At 39.6% G+C, this 17,324-nt stretch overlaps 1 protein-coding gene across 1 annotated transcript; it reads left to right on the forward strand.

The window, feature by feature from the left end:
- The first annotated feature begins 543 nt into the window (after positions 1–543).
- TMF1 (TATA element modulatory factor 1) lies at positions 544–15,506 on the forward strand. The gene is made up of 17 exons (XM_058032101.1): positions 544–751; positions 2,792–4,032; positions 4,891–4,994; positions 5,853–5,979; positions 6,854–6,959; positions 7,600–7,742; positions 8,429–8,595; positions 8,747–8,903; positions 9,349–9,441; positions 10,081–10,237; positions 11,016–11,208; positions 11,532–11,601; positions 11,682–11,774; positions 12,736–12,846; positions 13,237–13,383; positions 13,686–13,811; positions 14,631–15,506. Exons 1-17 carry the CDS (start codon positions 610–612, stop codon positions 14,772–14,774), a joined length of 3,321 nt encoding a protein of 1,106 aa, XP_057888084.1. The 5' UTR covers positions 544–609; the 3' UTR covers positions 14,775–15,506.
- Positions 15,507–17,324: the final 1,818 nt, after the last annotated feature.

The following is a 17,324-nucleotide window of genomic DNA, read 5'->3' on the forward strand; positions in this document are numbered from 1 at the left end:
TGGGTACAAATTAAACGAGGGGAAATAGGGGAATAGGACAAGGAGTAGTGGGTACAAATTGAGTGAGGGGAAATAGGGGGATAAGACAAGGAGTAATGGGTACAAATTGAGTAAGGGGAAATAGGGGGATAGGACAAGGATTAATGGGTACAAATTGGAAAAGGGGAAATTTGGGCTAGATACTCGGAAGAAATTATTTCCTGTGAGGGTTGAGAGGGGCTGGCACAGGTTGCCCAGAGGAGCTGCGGCTGCCCCACCCCTGGAAGTGCTCCAGGCCGGGTCAGTTGGCGCTTGGAGCGGAAGGTGTGTGTGCCCACGGCAGGGACCGGAGCCGGACGGTGTTCAGGTCCCTTCAGCCGCTGAGCTGAAGCTCCGGAGGCGCTGTGAGGGCGGGCGCGGTGCCCCGGCCCCGCCTCCCGGACGTGTCGGGCCGGACGCGGCTGCGCCGGGCCCGGGTGCGACGTGGATCCGGCGGCGCCTGCGCGGGGCCCTCGCTCCCCGCTCCGCTCCCTCAGCGCCGCGCCCGGCCCGGCCCGGCCCGGCCCAGCCCGCCGGCCCCGCCGGCAGCGGGGGCAGCCCTGGGGAACGGGCGCTGCGGAGCCGCCGAGGATGAGCTGGTTCAACGCCTCGCAGCTGTCCAGCTTCGCCAAGCAGGCGCTGTCGCAGGCGCAGAAGTCCATCGACCGGGTGCTGGACATCCAGGCCGAGGAGACCCCCTGGCCCGACGCCGTCATCCCCGACTACGGTGACGGTAAGGGCTCGGTCCGGCCGCCGTGCCGAGCCTCGCGGCCCCAGCCTCGCCCGCCTCCTCCGCTGTCTCCTCTTACCCTGGGGAGGTTTAACCGGCCCTCCTCCCAAAGCCGCCCCGGGTTTTATAATTCAGAGCCCCCTGTGCTTTAATTATCCACGTTCTGCTCCCTCCCGTGCCGGGGGACACCGACACGAAGCCGGGGCAGGCTCAGCTCAGAGCCTGGCTGGTGTCACCAGTGTCCTGCTTTTATCGCATAAGTAGCACTGAGCTTCATATCCCTGCTTCTCGAGACGTTATTTGTTTATATTTGTTTTCTGAGGGGCTAATAATTGGTAAAAACTCAGTAATATAAAAGGGGAAATCATGCTGTTTTCAGAGGCTTCCATGGATTCACTCTCTGCAACAGGGAGGGCAGAGGAGAAGCTGAAAGTCTGGTCCATGTGAACGAAATGAAATTTCCACTTTTCGTGGCTTCCAGTTCATAATCCTCCAACATCTGTCGAAAGGAATGTGCTGGTGGAAAAGTTGTCATGGCTATGAGGAAGTGTCTCCCCTGTGCGTGTGCTAATGGAGAGCCTGAAGGAATGGTCAGCCCTAAGCTGCTGTTTGGAAGGGAGAGAGCAAAAAGAGCCCTCGTATTAGAAACTCACCCCCCAATAATAATAATAATAATAATAATAATAATAATAATAATAATAATAATAATAATAATAATAATAATAATAATAATAATAATAATAATTCTTCAATATAATAATAAACAACATATGGGAAATGAGGTCATCTGGAATTAGTGTCATTGCTACAACTGCATCTAGAAAAACTACGCATACTTGGAGGAGGAGGAGGTTATGTCCAGGTGAAGCCACAGCAGTGATATTTCTGAAACTGAAAGCTGTAGCAACTGAAAATGTTTTCCAGGTCGGTTGCTCAGCAAAGTCAGTTTTGGATGTCTTTATCTCCTTGAGGGCTTGGCAGTCATATAAGTGGTCTGGTGTCATCTTAAAATGCAGAAATTATTTATAGAAAACTGTCATGCTTAATTTCTCAAAGCTTTAGACTTGTCCAAATTTTTAAAATTTTATTTGTGTCTTAGTATTTATGGTAGTTCTGTAATTCATAAGAAGAGCAGCAAAGATCAGCCTGCATCTGGTTTTGAGGGAAAACCTTCTTGTTCTTAAGAGATGTCAAAATATGTTCTGAATGTTACAGTTAAATCAGCTTTTTCTGAAGCTGTTGAATCATGGACAAGGTAGCAATAAGTGAGATGTTTGTAGTAATAAATCACATGTTTGCAGTATTTTGGGCAATGAAAACAGTAATTATTTGGATTTGAGGCCAACAGCTATCAACTGTTCTGAAAGTAGAAGCCAGCTTTAAATGTTGTAAAAAACTCAGTTTTTAATAGATGCTGCTGTTTAGAGTGAGTTTGTTTTTAAGTAGTCTGAAATAGTTATGTTACCCAGATTATATTTTAGGTACAAAATTGGATACTGTTTTTTGGCTTCTCTTTCTTACTTCAGATGCTTCTGAAATTTGATGCTGAAATTCTTGTTCTTGCTGTTGACAAGTCCTGGAAAAGCTGCAAGAAATACAATAATTGGAATTGTTGATGTTGTTTTAGGGCAGCTTCAGAACTGAACAATTCAGTAGTTCTCTACAGAAGAGGAAAATTCTCAGCTGGGCTGCTGCTGATTTTTATTGTCAGCTCCATGCTGATGCTTGGTGTATGAGGAAAAATGAAATCTTGTCAGACACTGAAGGGCAAGAACCCTTCTTACAGTGTAAATGCTGCTAATACTCAAAGGTTTTCCCCTTCTTCTGTAATGGTGTGTGAAGTGCTTATGTGCTATTTGCAGATAACTTTTAAGACCTTGTAATTTTTTCCTCCTTTTTAATCAGTATAATTCTCCTAACTACAGCTTTTCATGTTGTTTTGCCTGGACTCCTTTCACTATAGGGAAGCAGGAATTTTTGCTTTTGCTTGTAGCCTTCAAAGTGGGGTTTATTTGCCTATCTCCCTTTTTTCCTTTATTTTAGGAACAAATTCTCTCATAAGTGGAGGATGGGACACATCATCCTGGGGCTTGAACTCAACTACAGAACCCCAGAACCAGCCAGTGTCACCCACAGCCATCACAAAGCCTGTGAGGAGGACGGTTGTGGATGAATCTGAAAACTTCTTCAGTGCCTTTCTCTCCCCAACAGATGTTCAGAGTATACAGAAAAACCCAGTGGTGTCCAAGCCTCCAGCCAAATCACAGCGACCCAAAGAGGAGGTGAAAAGCACTTTGAAGGAGTCTCAGCACTCCAGTCAGCTGGAAGGGCCAGTGGCAGCAGAGACAGAGGTCAAGGATTCCTCTGGAGCTGTCCTGGACTTGAAAAACCTTGATATTCCCAAGGAGAAATTGGAAGAGAATGCTGTGCTTCAGTCTGATGGCCAGCATGAAGCAAGCACAAATGAAGCTACTGACAAAAAGGTGTCTGCTCTAAATTTTGAAGAACCTGAAGATTCTCCTACTGAAAAATCCAGTGTGGGAGGGGATGGAGCAGGGGGTGCCCCCGAGGGCACTGCTCAGCCCCTTGGAGCAGGCACGAAAGACCTGGGTTTGGAGGGGAAGGAGAGAAAGACTGAGGACAGACAAAGCAATACCCCATCACCTCCCATCAGCACCTTCTCCTCAGGCACTTCCACAACCAGTGATATTGAAGTTCTGGACCACGAAAGTGTGATAAGTGAGAGCTCAGTAAGCTCCAGACAAGAAGCTGCAGATTCCAAATCCAGCCTTCACCTCATGCAGACGTCGTTCCAGCTCCTGTCCACGTCTGCCTGCGCGGATTATAATCGCTTAGAGGACTTCCAGAAAATGACTGAGAGCTGTGGCTCCTCGGATGCCTTTGAAAGAATTGATTCATTCAGTGTGCAGTCCTTGGACAGCAGGAGTGTCAGTGAAATAAATTCAGATGATGAGTTATCAGGCAGGGCTTCTGCTTCGGCGTCTGTCGCCGTCAGTCCTTCCGTGCCAAAGACAGAAACGGTTGACGCCCTGAAAAATAAATCTGAAAACTTGAATGATGCTCCTGTGCTGCATGCTGAGGAGGCTGAGATGGAAGAGAGTGGGAGAAGTGCAACCCCTGTTAATTCTGAGCAGCCAGATGTTGTTTTGGTTGCTGCTGTGCAAACTGTTGAAGAGCAGGTGGTGAAGGAGGAGGCCAAGCCCCAGCAGGATGCTGGGGAACAACTGATAGAAGAGGAAACTGAAAAGCAAGAGCTTAAAAAGGTAAATAAAACATGTATTGCAAACACACCTTTTAATTGCAAATGAGACTCCTGACATTCCCTTACATTGTCCTGTATCTCTTAGATCAGCTTATTTGAATGAATTAATCAATGCTGAGCTATCTGACCCTGTAGAAAACTGTCCCTGATATCCTGCAGTGGAACAGTACTGGTAAAATTTCTGACCAGATACTTGTGGGTTTCACTTGACCCACCTGGTTGTCATTGTTGTGAATTGTGAGTAGAGGTGGCAAACAGGAAGCCTAATAAGTCAAATGTGTTATTTTATTTCTTTGGTGTTTACATTTGTATATTTTCTTGTATTTTTGTTATCTATGTTCAACTTTCCAAAACTTGATATTAAGAAATTATTTTGAGGATGTGACCCAAGAGCTTTTGACCCTGAATGAAAGTTTTCCTCCCTCATCTGAGGGTATTCTGCTGCTTTTTGCTAATGTTTCACAGAGGAGACACTCCTGTAGAAATTATTCTGTAAAGAACATTGTGAGTCTTTGTGTTTAATGTAAGCCATAGTTTTATAGACTATCAGCTCTAGTTAAAAGCTTCATGTAAAATTAAACTGTATCACAGCTGATGATTTTGTTGAGGAACTTACTTGAGCCACATGTGCTGATTTAGTAGGATTTCTACACCTAGAGAAAACAGTTGTCTTTATGTTCAGGTGTGTGGCAGAAACATGATAATCCTCACTGACTTCTGCCCCAAATTCCTGAAACATGGACCACTTCAATTTTAAATAGTCTTGTGAGGGAATAGGAGGGAGGAGAAGGGAAAACCTGCCCCTCCTGTGTTTTAATTGTCCCATTAATCTGCTCTGTATCTATAAAACCTTGTCCAGATGATTGATGCATTAACTGAGAAGCTGGAGAAGAGGGAAATACAGTTATTAAGCACTAGCAAAGAGAGGGCTCGCTTGGAAGAAGCTTATGATAACCTCAAAGAGTAAGTATGAAAATGCACTCAGTGCTGTAATTGACTTTGCTGTAATAAAATGTTAGATAATAGATCAAACAAGGAGCTTTGTGACTGGAGCAAAGGTTACAGGGGATGTGCACTGTTTGGGAAAGGTGGCAATAATGATGGCATGTGCTGTGATGGGATTTTTTAAAGACGTTATTTTTTTGAGCCAAAATCTCTTTTGGGAGGGGGCTGGGTAAAGAGTTTTTAATAAGCAAGCAGTAGGAATGACAAATGTGGAGAATCAGTCTTGGTCACTAATAAAGATCTTTATTATAAGATTGGATTCAACTATTAAGAGAGACTGACTTTACTGATACAACTGATACAGAGGGAGGAACCTGATTTATTAAGCAATTTGTTGACTGAAATGTAGGCAGGGACACTATGGAAGAAGGGCTGGTTGTAGGGGAAAACTTGAAATTATTATTTAATTTGGTTGAAGTTAAAAAGGGAAAAAGTGGGAAGTTGTATTTACCAACTCTGATCAAATATTGAGTTATAAAATTTACAGATATATGATGCTGTTGTTTAATGACTAAATTGATCCTAACTTTAAAAATAGATGAAATAATTTACCCTTTATATGATACAGATTTTGGTTAACTAAAAAGGACTTTTTCAAGGAGAAAACATTTAAGCTAAATCAAGCATTTAGTTGTTTTCATGGGTAAACTACTGAATTGATAAAGATCTTTGATTAGCTGTGAGGTTTTTTGACTTTAGCATATCATGTGTAATAAAAGTAAATACTTCTGTAAAGCATTTAAAACAACTTGTTGCAAACTGTTTGGAGTGTCACATACCCATGCAAGTGTTCTGAAATATTAATTTTAAATGCAGTGAAATGTTTAGAATGAAAGAAGAGAGCAGCAGCCTTTCATCTCTTAAAGAGGAGTTTGCTCAGCGAATTGCAGATGCTGAGAAGAAGCTCCAGCTAGCCTGCAAAGAGAGAGATGCAGCTAAAAAGGTGATTTGGCTCTTTTTTCATCAAATTAATATTTATTAGTTTATGACACAATTGAATTTCTTGAGGAAAAATAATTAATATTAACCCAGGGAGAATCATGAGGCTGGTAGTGACCAGCATGAGCTGTTTCCAGCCATCCAGGCTGCTTGGTGTTCAAATCTGTGTTCCTTCATCCATGCTGTGAACCAGTTTGGGGAACTCATTTAATTGGGAAAAAAGAGATTTAATGTGTGCTCTCATTCACCTTGTACCAAATAATTATTTGCATTGGTGAGGGAGATGTGAGGAAGGGGTGAAGAATGGGAATGGCTTCTTTAGAGGATTAGCTGGGAGGAAAATTAAGGGCTGATGGCAGATTGATTTGGAACAAGCAAAGAAATCTACAGCAGCAAAGTTTGAGCTTTAAATGTTCTTGACCTGGTGTCACAGCATTTAATTTCTGTAGCTTAATGCAGAGAGGAAACTCAAATCTGACTGAAAAACAAATATTTTTCAGCTGTTTGTCACTGTGTTGACACAGCAGTCAGTTGAACTAGAAAAATTATTCAGTAGCTATGTGTGAATAGGACAGGTTGGTTTTTCTCTATTGCAAAAGTTTCAAGAAAATTGAATTGATGGGGAAGTTAGAACAAATTGTACAGAGGATTTACAGAGTTTCAATCCTTGGAGGTTTTTAAAACTTGATGCAATAAGGCTCTGAGCAATCTGTTTTGATCAGATAATCTCCAGAGTTCCCTTCCAACCTAAATTGTTTTCCAAGCAAAGTCTTGTGAGAGGAAGGGCAGAAGGAAAAGGTGATCAGTGTAGCTCACTCTGTGTTTTTCCCTCCATGTATTTTAATAAACAATCTTAAGTATTTTATCCTATTATTTAGGAAGTAAAGACTGTTAAAGAGGAATTGGCTACTAGACTTAATACCAATGAAACTGCTGAATTATTGAAAGAAAAAGAAGAGCAAATCAAAGGATTAATGGAGGAAGGTGAGAATTAATTTTTTTTTTTGGTAGTAAAAATGTGTAGGATAGTTTGAAATGTGGTGGCCTTGCACACAAGCTTTGTTGTGTGGGTAAAAAGTGCTAAATTTGAAGCCTGTTGAATGTGTCTGAATGTTTTAAGCATTTAGTGAATAGCAAAGTGTAACAGGAGGGGTCTGGCAGGTGCAGGTGGCTGCAGAGGTGATTCCTACAAGATGCATTAAAAGCTGCTGAGGGATAAAACCAGCATGTGCAGAACAGCATTCCATGTTCCATTCAGAAGAAATCTAATGAGGGCATTGTTCATGGCATTTTACAGTCTCTCTTTTAATGCTTCTTAATTTTGGAATTGAAATATAGATACTAAATGAGAAGATATTTTTTTTTCTAACGTGATGAGCTCACTTGCTTCATTTTCAAAGCCTTTTACATCCTATCCTCTCTCACTGTAGCTCAGTGTAGCAAAGGTATCTCAGGATAAGATATATTTAAATTTAAGAACTTGCATGAAAAATTGTAAGAATAAGTATTTCCATATTTACTGTAGTATTATTTTCGTGAAGCTAAAGAGCAAATTTGGTGTGAATAGAGACAATCCATAGGATATCACCAATATGCACTGGCTTCATGTTCAATTTCTTCACAGGAGAAAAGCTTTCCAAACAGCAGCTGCAGAATTCCAACATTATTAAGAAATTAAGAGCCAAAGAGAAAGAGAGAGAAAATATTAACACAAAACAGAGCAAGAGGATTAAGGAATTGGAAGAGGAGTTGCAGCATTTAAAACAGGTGAGATAGTTGTTGGAATTTTTGTTTAGAAGTTTTTATGTTAGCTGCAAAATTGCCTTTTGGGAAGGCTCTTGATAAATTGACATTTTTTTTTTGTTTTCTGGAGACTTCTCTATTTCATAGAATCCCAGAATGGTTTGGGTTGGAAGGGAGCCTAAAGCCCATCCAGTGCCATCCCCTGCCATGGGCAGGGACACCTTCCACTGTCCCAGGCTGCTCCAAGCCCCATCCAGCCTTGGACACTGCCAGGGATGGGGTAGTCCCAGTTTCTCTGAGCAATCTATGCCAGGGTCTCACCATCTCACATGATTGGAGCACTGAGTTGTGATTTATGTGTGTATTCCTTGTAAAACTGCAGTGAGGGATCTTCTGAGCTGTTTGTTTGCACTTGCACTGCTGTTACCATGTGAGCTGGAAAACCTGCACCACCAAAATTTGGACAGTTAGTGATTGAGTCAAGGTTTTACAAATTTCAGACCCAGGATGTGGAGTTGTGTGAAGTGGTGGTGTAAAACAGCTCCCTCCTCTGGGCAAGGCAGGGAAGCAAAACCTTTCTCTTTCTGCCAGGTGTTAGATGGGTTTAGCCACTTATCCCAAACTGGCTGCCACTGGTGTCCCTGTCCTCGGGCAGTGCTGTCAGCCCCATGTCCTGGGGTTTGTTTCATGTTTCCTGTCTGCCCTGACAGGTGCTTGATGGCAAGGAGGACCTTGAGAAGCAGCATCGAGACAGCATTAAACAGCTGAACAGTGTTGTGGAGAGGCAAGAAAAGGACCTTACTAAACTTCAGGCACAAGTGGAGGAACTTGAAGAAAGGAACAGGAGTGTGCAGGCAGCACTCGACAGTGCCTACAAGTAAGCAAAACAATCACACCTTCAGATTGTGGCTCTTTCTTGTGCAATGCTTGTGAAATATTTAAATGGAACAAAGTTACTTTCCAAGTTGCTGTTGGCATTTAAATGTACTGAGGTTTGTTTATTTCTTTCTTTGGTTCTTTCTTCTCAGGGAACTTGCAGATCTTCATAAAGCTAATGCCACAAAGGACAGTGAGGCTCAGGAAGCAGCCCTGAGTCGGGAGATGAAGGCCAAGGAGGAGCTTGGATTAGCACTGGAGAAGGCCCAGGAGGAGGCTCGGCAGCAGCAGGAAGCTTTGGCAATCCAGGTGGGTCTGAAATGCAGCAATAAACTCTGTAAATCAACAGGTGACTGCACTGACTGCTGTGTGCACCTGATGGAATGCACCAGGTGGAACCTGTTTCTGTGTACTTAGCAAATACCCAGAGGATTTCTTCCCTGTGGAACTTGTTCCATATTCATGGATTGCTTGTGTTAACCTTTAAAATACTAATTTTATTTAAAAGTATTTATAATTTTACCTATCTAGATCAAATTACTTTGACAGGCTCTATATTAAGTTTGTGGTACTCTTACCTGTTAGAATTTTTAGTGATAAATAAATCAGTGTAACTGTTTGTGTACGTGCAAAAACGAAGCTTTTACTTGTAGACAAACATATCACTGTTTGAAAATGGTGTGGGACTGTGGCAAGGAATAGGTGATGATAGAACTTTTGGCAAGAGTTTAGCAACAATTTCTTGTTTATTTAGGTGGCAGACCTGAGGCTGGCACTGCAACGTGCAGAGCAGCAGGCAGCGAGAAAAGAAGATTATTTACGGCAGGAAATTGGTGAACTACAACAGGTACTGGAATAAACAGATGATGCCCACTTGCACCTGCAAGGAGGACTTCTAAAAACCCAAAAATAAAATGCTACCATGACATGAACAGCCTGAAAGAGAGGCTTTGTTTTCCTTGTTACCTGCACTGGTTGTCCTTTACAGAGGAGCAATAAAAATATTAATGGAAATGTTTTTTTAAATCACATAGTGGAAAAAGTTATCTTAGTTTTTTATTATGTCTCTTAAATAGAATGCTGTCCTTTTTTAATATGAGACAAAATACAGACATTAATTTTTTGATAGTTGTCTAAAATTGTTGGCAAATGCACTACGGATGACTCTTTATCTGCTTCTTAAGAATATTTTTATTGTTCTTAAGGGTCAGAGTATAGATGGTTGCCAAAATGTTTCAAATTATATCCAGAGCTCTGGAATTTTTGGGCCCTTGCTCTGTTATGTATCTAAAAATGTTTTACTTCTCTCTTGGAATTTCACACTTTGAGTTTGAAACACATGAATGTTAGATTGCAAAGCAGTAATCTTAGAATGTAAAGCAGCTGCTATTTATTTCGATGAACTCTATGAATGAATCTTTCAATCCATCATACAAATCTTTCAGTCCATCATATGATTTAAATTATATTTGATTTGTGATTTCAGAGACTTCAGGAAGCAGAGAGCAGGAACCAAGAGCTGAGCCAAAGTGTGACCTCTGCTACACGGCCCCTGCTGAGGCAGATAGAGAACCTGCAGGCCACGCTGGGAGCCCAGACCTCTGCTTGGGAGAAACTGGAGAAGAACCTTTCTGACAGGCTGGGTAAGGTGGGAGGCTCTGGGTGAAGATGAGAGATGTGGGAAGGTAAATGTCAAGGGCTTAATTAACACTTGCCCAAAGTGTAGATGGTGGATCAGGAGAGAGGAGCACCAAATGCTTTCCTGTAAGGAAATGGTCTGGGGGGTTATGCCAAGGTTCTTGGACAGGTAAAACACTCTTAACATGAGGCTGTAAGGTGTACATGTCCTCACAGCACCTAAGGGCATTGAGACACTGAAAGTATTCCAGCCTGATGCTGAGATTCCCAGTTGTAAAGTTTGGAATCACTTACCTGACTAGGTGATGATACACTTACTGTGTCATCATGTTATGATGATATTATATTGCATTATATTATCAATATATGTACATATATTGTATGATGATACATATCACTTACCTGCATAGCTGATTATATATTGTTTGATACAGTAGTAACTTATTGTTTTAAATGAAAAATACATTAAAAACCCAAAAATACATTAAAAGCCAAAAAATACATTAAAAGCCCAAAGAAATTGTTTCCTTTCTGGAAGCAATCTGTAGTTGTATACTGCATTCTGAAAGAGTCTGAATTCTATTCATTCTGCATTGCTTTGATCCTCTGTGTGTGGAAAATATTTCATTTCCTTTACAAAAGAAAACAAGATGTATTTTTTAAGAAAGATTAGTTGCATATAAAAAAAAAATCTCAAATTCAATTTTGATATATAAGTAAGTGGCTGATATTCTAGATATTTGATCAAAAAAGGTTAAATTCCATGTTTTTTCTTACTATTAGGGGAGTCCCAAACTCTTCTAGCAGCAGCTGCTGAGAGAGAACGGGCTGCTACAGAGGAGCTTCTTGCTAATAAAATTCAGATGTCTTCTTCTGAATCTCAAAATAGTCTTTTAAGGCAAGAAAATACCCGTCTTCAGGCTCAGCTGGAAGTGGAGAGAAACAAATTAAAGAAAATGGAAAATGAGAACAGCAGGTGAGTTCATTTTTGGTTAACAGCATTTCTTTTTAATGTAGGGAAATGGAGTGTTGATGTGACTGTGCAAAGTGTTGGCACAATGTTACAAAAAAAGGTTGTGGATAGTTTGTTTCATTGTAAAGATTAAAAAATGTTACATTGATAACAATTTGTAGCCTTGCAGCTGTGTTTGTTTTTAAAGCATCTGAATATACAGGGAATAGAATGGAGAATACTTTTTAATTATTAATTATTTATTATTATTATATATTATTATTATATATTATTATTATACTTATTAACTTATTTATTAACTTTACCTCTTTCCTTCCTCCCTGTAGGTATGAGGTTGAACTAGAAGGGCTCAAGGATGAGTATGCAAAAACCTTGGAAGATGCAAAGAAAGAAAAGGTATTGCCTAGTTCAGCTTTAATCTCTGTTATGCTTGAAATCTGAGCTAGCAGATTAACAGCTTTTATTTCTCTTTGCAGGCACTGCTGGCTACTCAGTTAGAAATGGAGAAGATGAAGGTTGAACAGGAGAGGAAGAAGGCTGTTCTTGTCCAAGAAGCAGCAAAGGAGAAGGTGCCAAAACCTAACATTTATAAGTCTTACAGATATTGTCTTTATTTTAGTAGACATCTATACCTGAAACTTTTAGTGGCTGGCAGTGTCTTTCCAGTGAAATAGGTGTTGTGTAAGACTCACTGAACTAAGTTTTGAGAAATAGTCTATTTAACCTGAGAAGAGGTAAAATATGGATTGTTGTCTTAATCCTTTGTGTTCTTTGAGCTCTCTTGGATCCTTTGTCTTCTGAAGCTACTTGTTTCCTTTGCTCAGACTTACCAGCATTGCTTCCACTGAATTCCTGTTTTGTTTCAGTGTGCAATGTTCCACATGCTTTCCAGCTGAAGTCACAAGTCACAGATCAATCCTCAATAGTCATAAATTCATTGCCACTAATTAGCAGTTCGTATTCAGTAAAACTATTTCTGTTGTTTGTTTCTTACTGTCTCCAGTCCTGAAATCTAAGTGCTTTCCCCTTCAGAGGTTAGCATGCTTGTAGATGCTGCCTGGAAAAGGGGGGCAGTTTTGAAGAGGTATCAGTAAATTATTAGCATGTGAAAAATCCTGGAATTTAATCCATACACTTTATTTAAAAAGAAGAAAAAGGCCTTAACCTTCATTCTAAGAGATGATCTTCTGTGTGTGAGATGTCTTTCTGTGATACACTTGGATGTTCAAAACTGCCTCTGAGTCTCTTTTGGCTACTTGAAAGAGAACCTTTTTTTGGTGTAATTTGCAGCTTCTGTCTAAATTTCCTGAAAGGTCCAAGATCTTTAAGATGGGCTGTTACAGCACAGAAATTCTTTGCTGTTGAACTTTCATATATTTTAGGTATGGGGCAAGTAAAAAAATCTATCACAGTGTGTTCTGTAGTTGTTGGTGGAAAAAAAGGAGACTATTTATAGAATTTCTTTTAGCCTGTTGTGAAGGTTTTTTCTTTTCTAACTGGTGATATTGGATGTCTTTGTTTGTTTTTAAGGACCGAAAGACCTTCACAGTTGAAACTGTATCAAGTACACCGTCAATGTCCCGCTCCAGTTCCATAAGTGGGGTGGACATGGCAGGTCTTCAGACCTCTTTCCTCTCCCAGGTAGGATAGATCGCCTACAATGGCTTTTTTCTTCTTGACAGACCACTTACTTCACTTAATTTCCTCCTCAAGAGCTTCTAGTAATGCAGAAAATGACTCTTTTCAAGAGTGTATTGGCCTTAGACAAGGTAACATCCTGTGCAGAAACATCTAAAATCTGCTCACAAGATGTCTGTGACTGTAAAACATACAATTAAAATTTATTTATTTTTACTTGCACTCCTGGTTTAGGGCACAGCCCTTGAAAACAAGCTTTAAGCATTGAAATGCTTGCCTAGCACAGTGTATTTTAAATCTTAAGTTATGCCATATTTAGGAATCTTTTAGGGAAGATTCCAAACTGGCCATGTTCTTCTCTAATTTTCAGCTTCTCTAACCTTCTGTTTGTAGGATGATCCTCATGATCACTCATTTGGACCAATAACTACCAGTGGCAGCAATCTCTATGATGCAATAAGGATGGGATCAGGTTCAAGTGTAATTGAAAACCTTCAGTCACAGCTAAAACTAAGAGAAGGAGAGATTTCACATCTACAGGTATCTTTTCAGAAAGCTTGGTGTGTGTTACAAGATCTCTGTGAACCAGCACAGCTGTGTAGGGATGAGCACAAGAAGAATTTGTTGGTTCCTTTTGGCAAGGACCTATCCAGAAAACCTGTCTGTCTGAAAAGTAAAATGTCCAGGATACTGAGGTTTAAGAAGAAAGTGAGAGTGGATCTGAGATGTGCTGTTTCACAGACTGGTTAAGAATAAACCTTAATTACTTGTATTTTGATATGTTGTTTTATAAATACAGTAAATTCTTTCCTTCTTCTCCTTGTTATGTGTGTTTACCCTAGCTGGAAATTGGAAACCTGGAGAAAACTCGATCAATAATGGCAGAAGAGCTGGTTAAATTAACAAATCAAAATGATGAACTTGAAGAAAAAGTGAAGGAAATACCCAAATTACGCACACAGTTAAAGGTAAGTGCATTTCTGGTGTAAATCCATAGTAAAATGTAGATAATTGCATTTCTTTAGGAGTAGTCCTATCAGTTTAGGAATATATTCAAATCTGTCCCTAAGCATAAGTGACTGAAGAGCCCGGTTTTTGATGTTTTTTTTATATTTTATTTTATATATAATAGAATCTAAAAATGCCCACTCCATGGTTAGGGAGTCACTTCTAAACACAGTTGTTGGAAACATGTGCTGTGCATAAGACTGTGTGCTAAACCAGGGAGAAACCATTTTTGTTTCTATCATTTAGGAACTTGGCTGGAACTGGATTTTTTAGTAGAGGAAGGGTTTTGATAAATACCATGGGTTGATGAGGTTGATGCAGAAGCTGAATATATGTCCAGTAGAGATACAGGAAATTGGATCCTAATGTTTAAGAATTTAAATTGAAATATTTTAAAAGTTTTGGAATAATTTTTGAATACAGAATGTTCAGTTTTCTCATTTCCCAAATTGGTCATTCCTGTAGTAAAACAGTGCAGTTCTCTGATTGTTTTTAATGCTTATAGCAACTGAACTTCAAGGTGCTTCAGAATGTCCTCTGAAGCCAGCACTAATTCTTTTTATGATGTTTGGAATATCTTCCTTTAACATCTAGAATATAAATCCAGCTGTATTCAAAGCACAAAGTACTTTTGAAGTTTACTGAGTGCTGCACTGTGGTTACACTTTGAGGTGGTGCTGCTTTTATTTCCCCTGGCAGTGTAAAACACTGTCCAGAGCAGCTTGTTTGAATCTGAGAATAAGGAGCAGTGAGATAACTCTGTGTTAAAATCCTTGCAGGACTTGGATCAGAGGTACAACACCATTCTCCAGATGTATGGGGAGAAGGCAGAGGAGGCTGAGGAGCTCCGGCTGGATCTGGAAGATGTGAAAAACATGTACAAGACTCAGATAGATGAACTTTTAAAACAGAGACAAAATTAATTCCTTGTGGAACTGTTAGCATTGTATGGTGACAGACTGTAAAGATAACTGTTTATGTAAATGCTGAATTTAAATGTCCTGTAAAAAAACCCTGTATTATAGAAAATGTGACTATATAATAGAGTTCATATGTTGACAGAAGAATCAATGCTTTAAGTGTCCTGTTCTGTCTGCAGTTAAATTATTTGTGCAATATTTAATTTTTTTTCTTCAGTCATCCCTTTATTTAAGTTTTTGCTAAATGGTGGGCCATTTTACATAAACAGCAGAAATTTTGGTTGTTACCTTGGGAGACAGCACTGGAAGGCATGAGTAGTACTAAAGCAGCCCTTGATTCATAATCTCTGTAAACTTGTGAAAATCACTTTAGAAGTCTGTCTCAAGTGTTCATATGAGTTTTTCTAAAATCTCATCAGGTAATTTTTAATAACTAAGTAGCAAGGACTTGCTGTCTGAAGCATACCTGGTGGATATTTTTATGACAGGAAAATCTTAGATTTGTACTTACAACATCTGAACCTGTCAGGGTGATTATTCTTAGACAAATCAGATTAGTCTGACTTCTTTACACTAAGTCCTCTAAAGCAGAGTGTGAGACTCAGATGAGACTTCAAATTACAGCTTCATCTTGTATATTGCTTGAGTAGTCTGGAGACAGCAGCTCTGCTTGTAATGATTAATGTGTTCAACTTTTAACACCAGAAATCTCAGCTGTTAAATATCTGTTCTAGATTTAGTAGCTGATTTTTACCAGTAGCTAGAACAGTTCAGAAGAATGCAGGAAACTGATTTTTTAAAAATAAATTGCTGCAGATCTCATGGTTCCTTTTATATAAGTAGCAAGGGTTAGACTTCTTGTAACACTGAACTGTGGCTTAATAATAGAGCAAGTCTCCAGTGGCTGCAGAGTATTTCTCATGCCATTCCTTCAGCAAGGTATTGGCCAAACAGCACTCACATGACTTGGAGCTGAGCTGCATTTTTGGTAATGTCAGAGGAAATGTTTAATGGGACCCTTGGGTATGCTGAGAAGGAGCTGTGTCTTCCTCTCTGCATTCCAGAGAGCAAATATTTTGCTGCATCTCAGAACCTACTCGTGTGAAATACTGGGCAGTTGAAATTCTTTGCTTATCACACCAGTGCCTCTGTTGGGAGAGGTTTTTTTTTTCCCAGACCAGTGCATGTTGTAATTTGGGAACTCTTTCCCTGCTTGTGTATTTGGTGGCCTGACACACAAAAGATGTGAAGGATGAGGAGTTGCTTCTGCAGAAATGCCTCTTGGTAATATGATTTTACTATGGGTGTTAAGGATTTATTCCTCAATGGGAGAATAGGATTTATTCTTCAATGAATAAATACACAAGCAAGGGAGCGTTCATGGAAAATCCCAGTCTGATTTGAGATTCAGGCAGTTACTCTGTGAGGATTTCATTAAAACCATAGAGCCAGAACACTTAAATTTGTTGTAACTCCCCATCTGTCATAGAAATTTCTAACTGCTTTAATAAAAAATACTTTTTCCCCTTCCTTTTATTTTTTTTTTTCATTGGGAGGTGGGAGGGAATTACCCTCTTGTCTTCATTTCAGTTTTGGAAACCATGGTGGTATGATTTTTCTTCTAAAAACCTCAGAATTTAACACTTTGCCTTCATATTAAAGCATGTTTGGTTGCTCTAAGTTTCTGGAAAACCCTAGACCAATCAAACCTAAGCAAAAATCAGTCCCTATTAAAACACTTGCTGGAATTTTACTGATTTAGAATTATGATGTACAAGGGTTAGTTGAGCCTTTTCTTAAGAAAACAACTCTTTGTGATGGTCAAAGATTAGAAATTCTGTTTTGTCTACTACAGCTAATCAATAACTTCCTGGTTTTCACCTTTTTTTATGATCTTGGCAGACAAATGCAGCAAAGAAAAATAAATTATTTTGTAGTCCTGAAGGACTGACAGTTCTGAGTATGTCTTGGGCTATCTTGTTTACAAGAGCTTAGGTAAAAGGGAAATTTTAACATGCAATCAGCATTAACTGTTTTAGATGTAAAAACACAAAAGGTATTAGATTTTTAAATCTTATTAAAGTAGATGTAAATATTTGTATTGATTATTTTTGGATTCTATATTCCCTTGTAGTGCAATCTTTAATATCACCTGAGAATCAGATGGCCTTCTGTGTCTTAATCATCAAAGCCTTAGAAAACAAAGTGGCTGTTGGAAGGTAACATAGACTTTGAAATATCCTGGTTTGCTCATCTTTGATCTAACTGTATGCTTGTTTTGAAGAAACATTAATGTCTGCTTGAACACAATTCAATGCTCTTACTGAGATTGCCTAGAAGAGTAATGTGCAAAATGAAAGGAATTAGGGTAGAATTCTTGTACTCACTTTTGTCTAGATTTATTATTTTAGAACATCCTTTTGAAAGTAACTAATTTAGCTCTCATTTTCACTGGATAAGCAAGTATTAAAAATGTTATTTAAAGGTTACTCAGTGTAGTGTTCAGAGGGAGCTGAATTGCTGATGGAAAGGCCTCTGTGGATGTGGAATAGA

The sequence above is a fragment of the Melospiza georgiana genome, chromosome 11 (genome assembly GCF_028018845.1).
Source record: "Melospiza georgiana isolate bMelGeo1 chromosome 11, bMelGeo1.pri, whole genome shotgun sequence".
Lineage (NCBI taxonomy): Eukaryota > Metazoa > Chordata > Aves > Passeriformes > Passerellidae > Melospiza > Melospiza georgiana.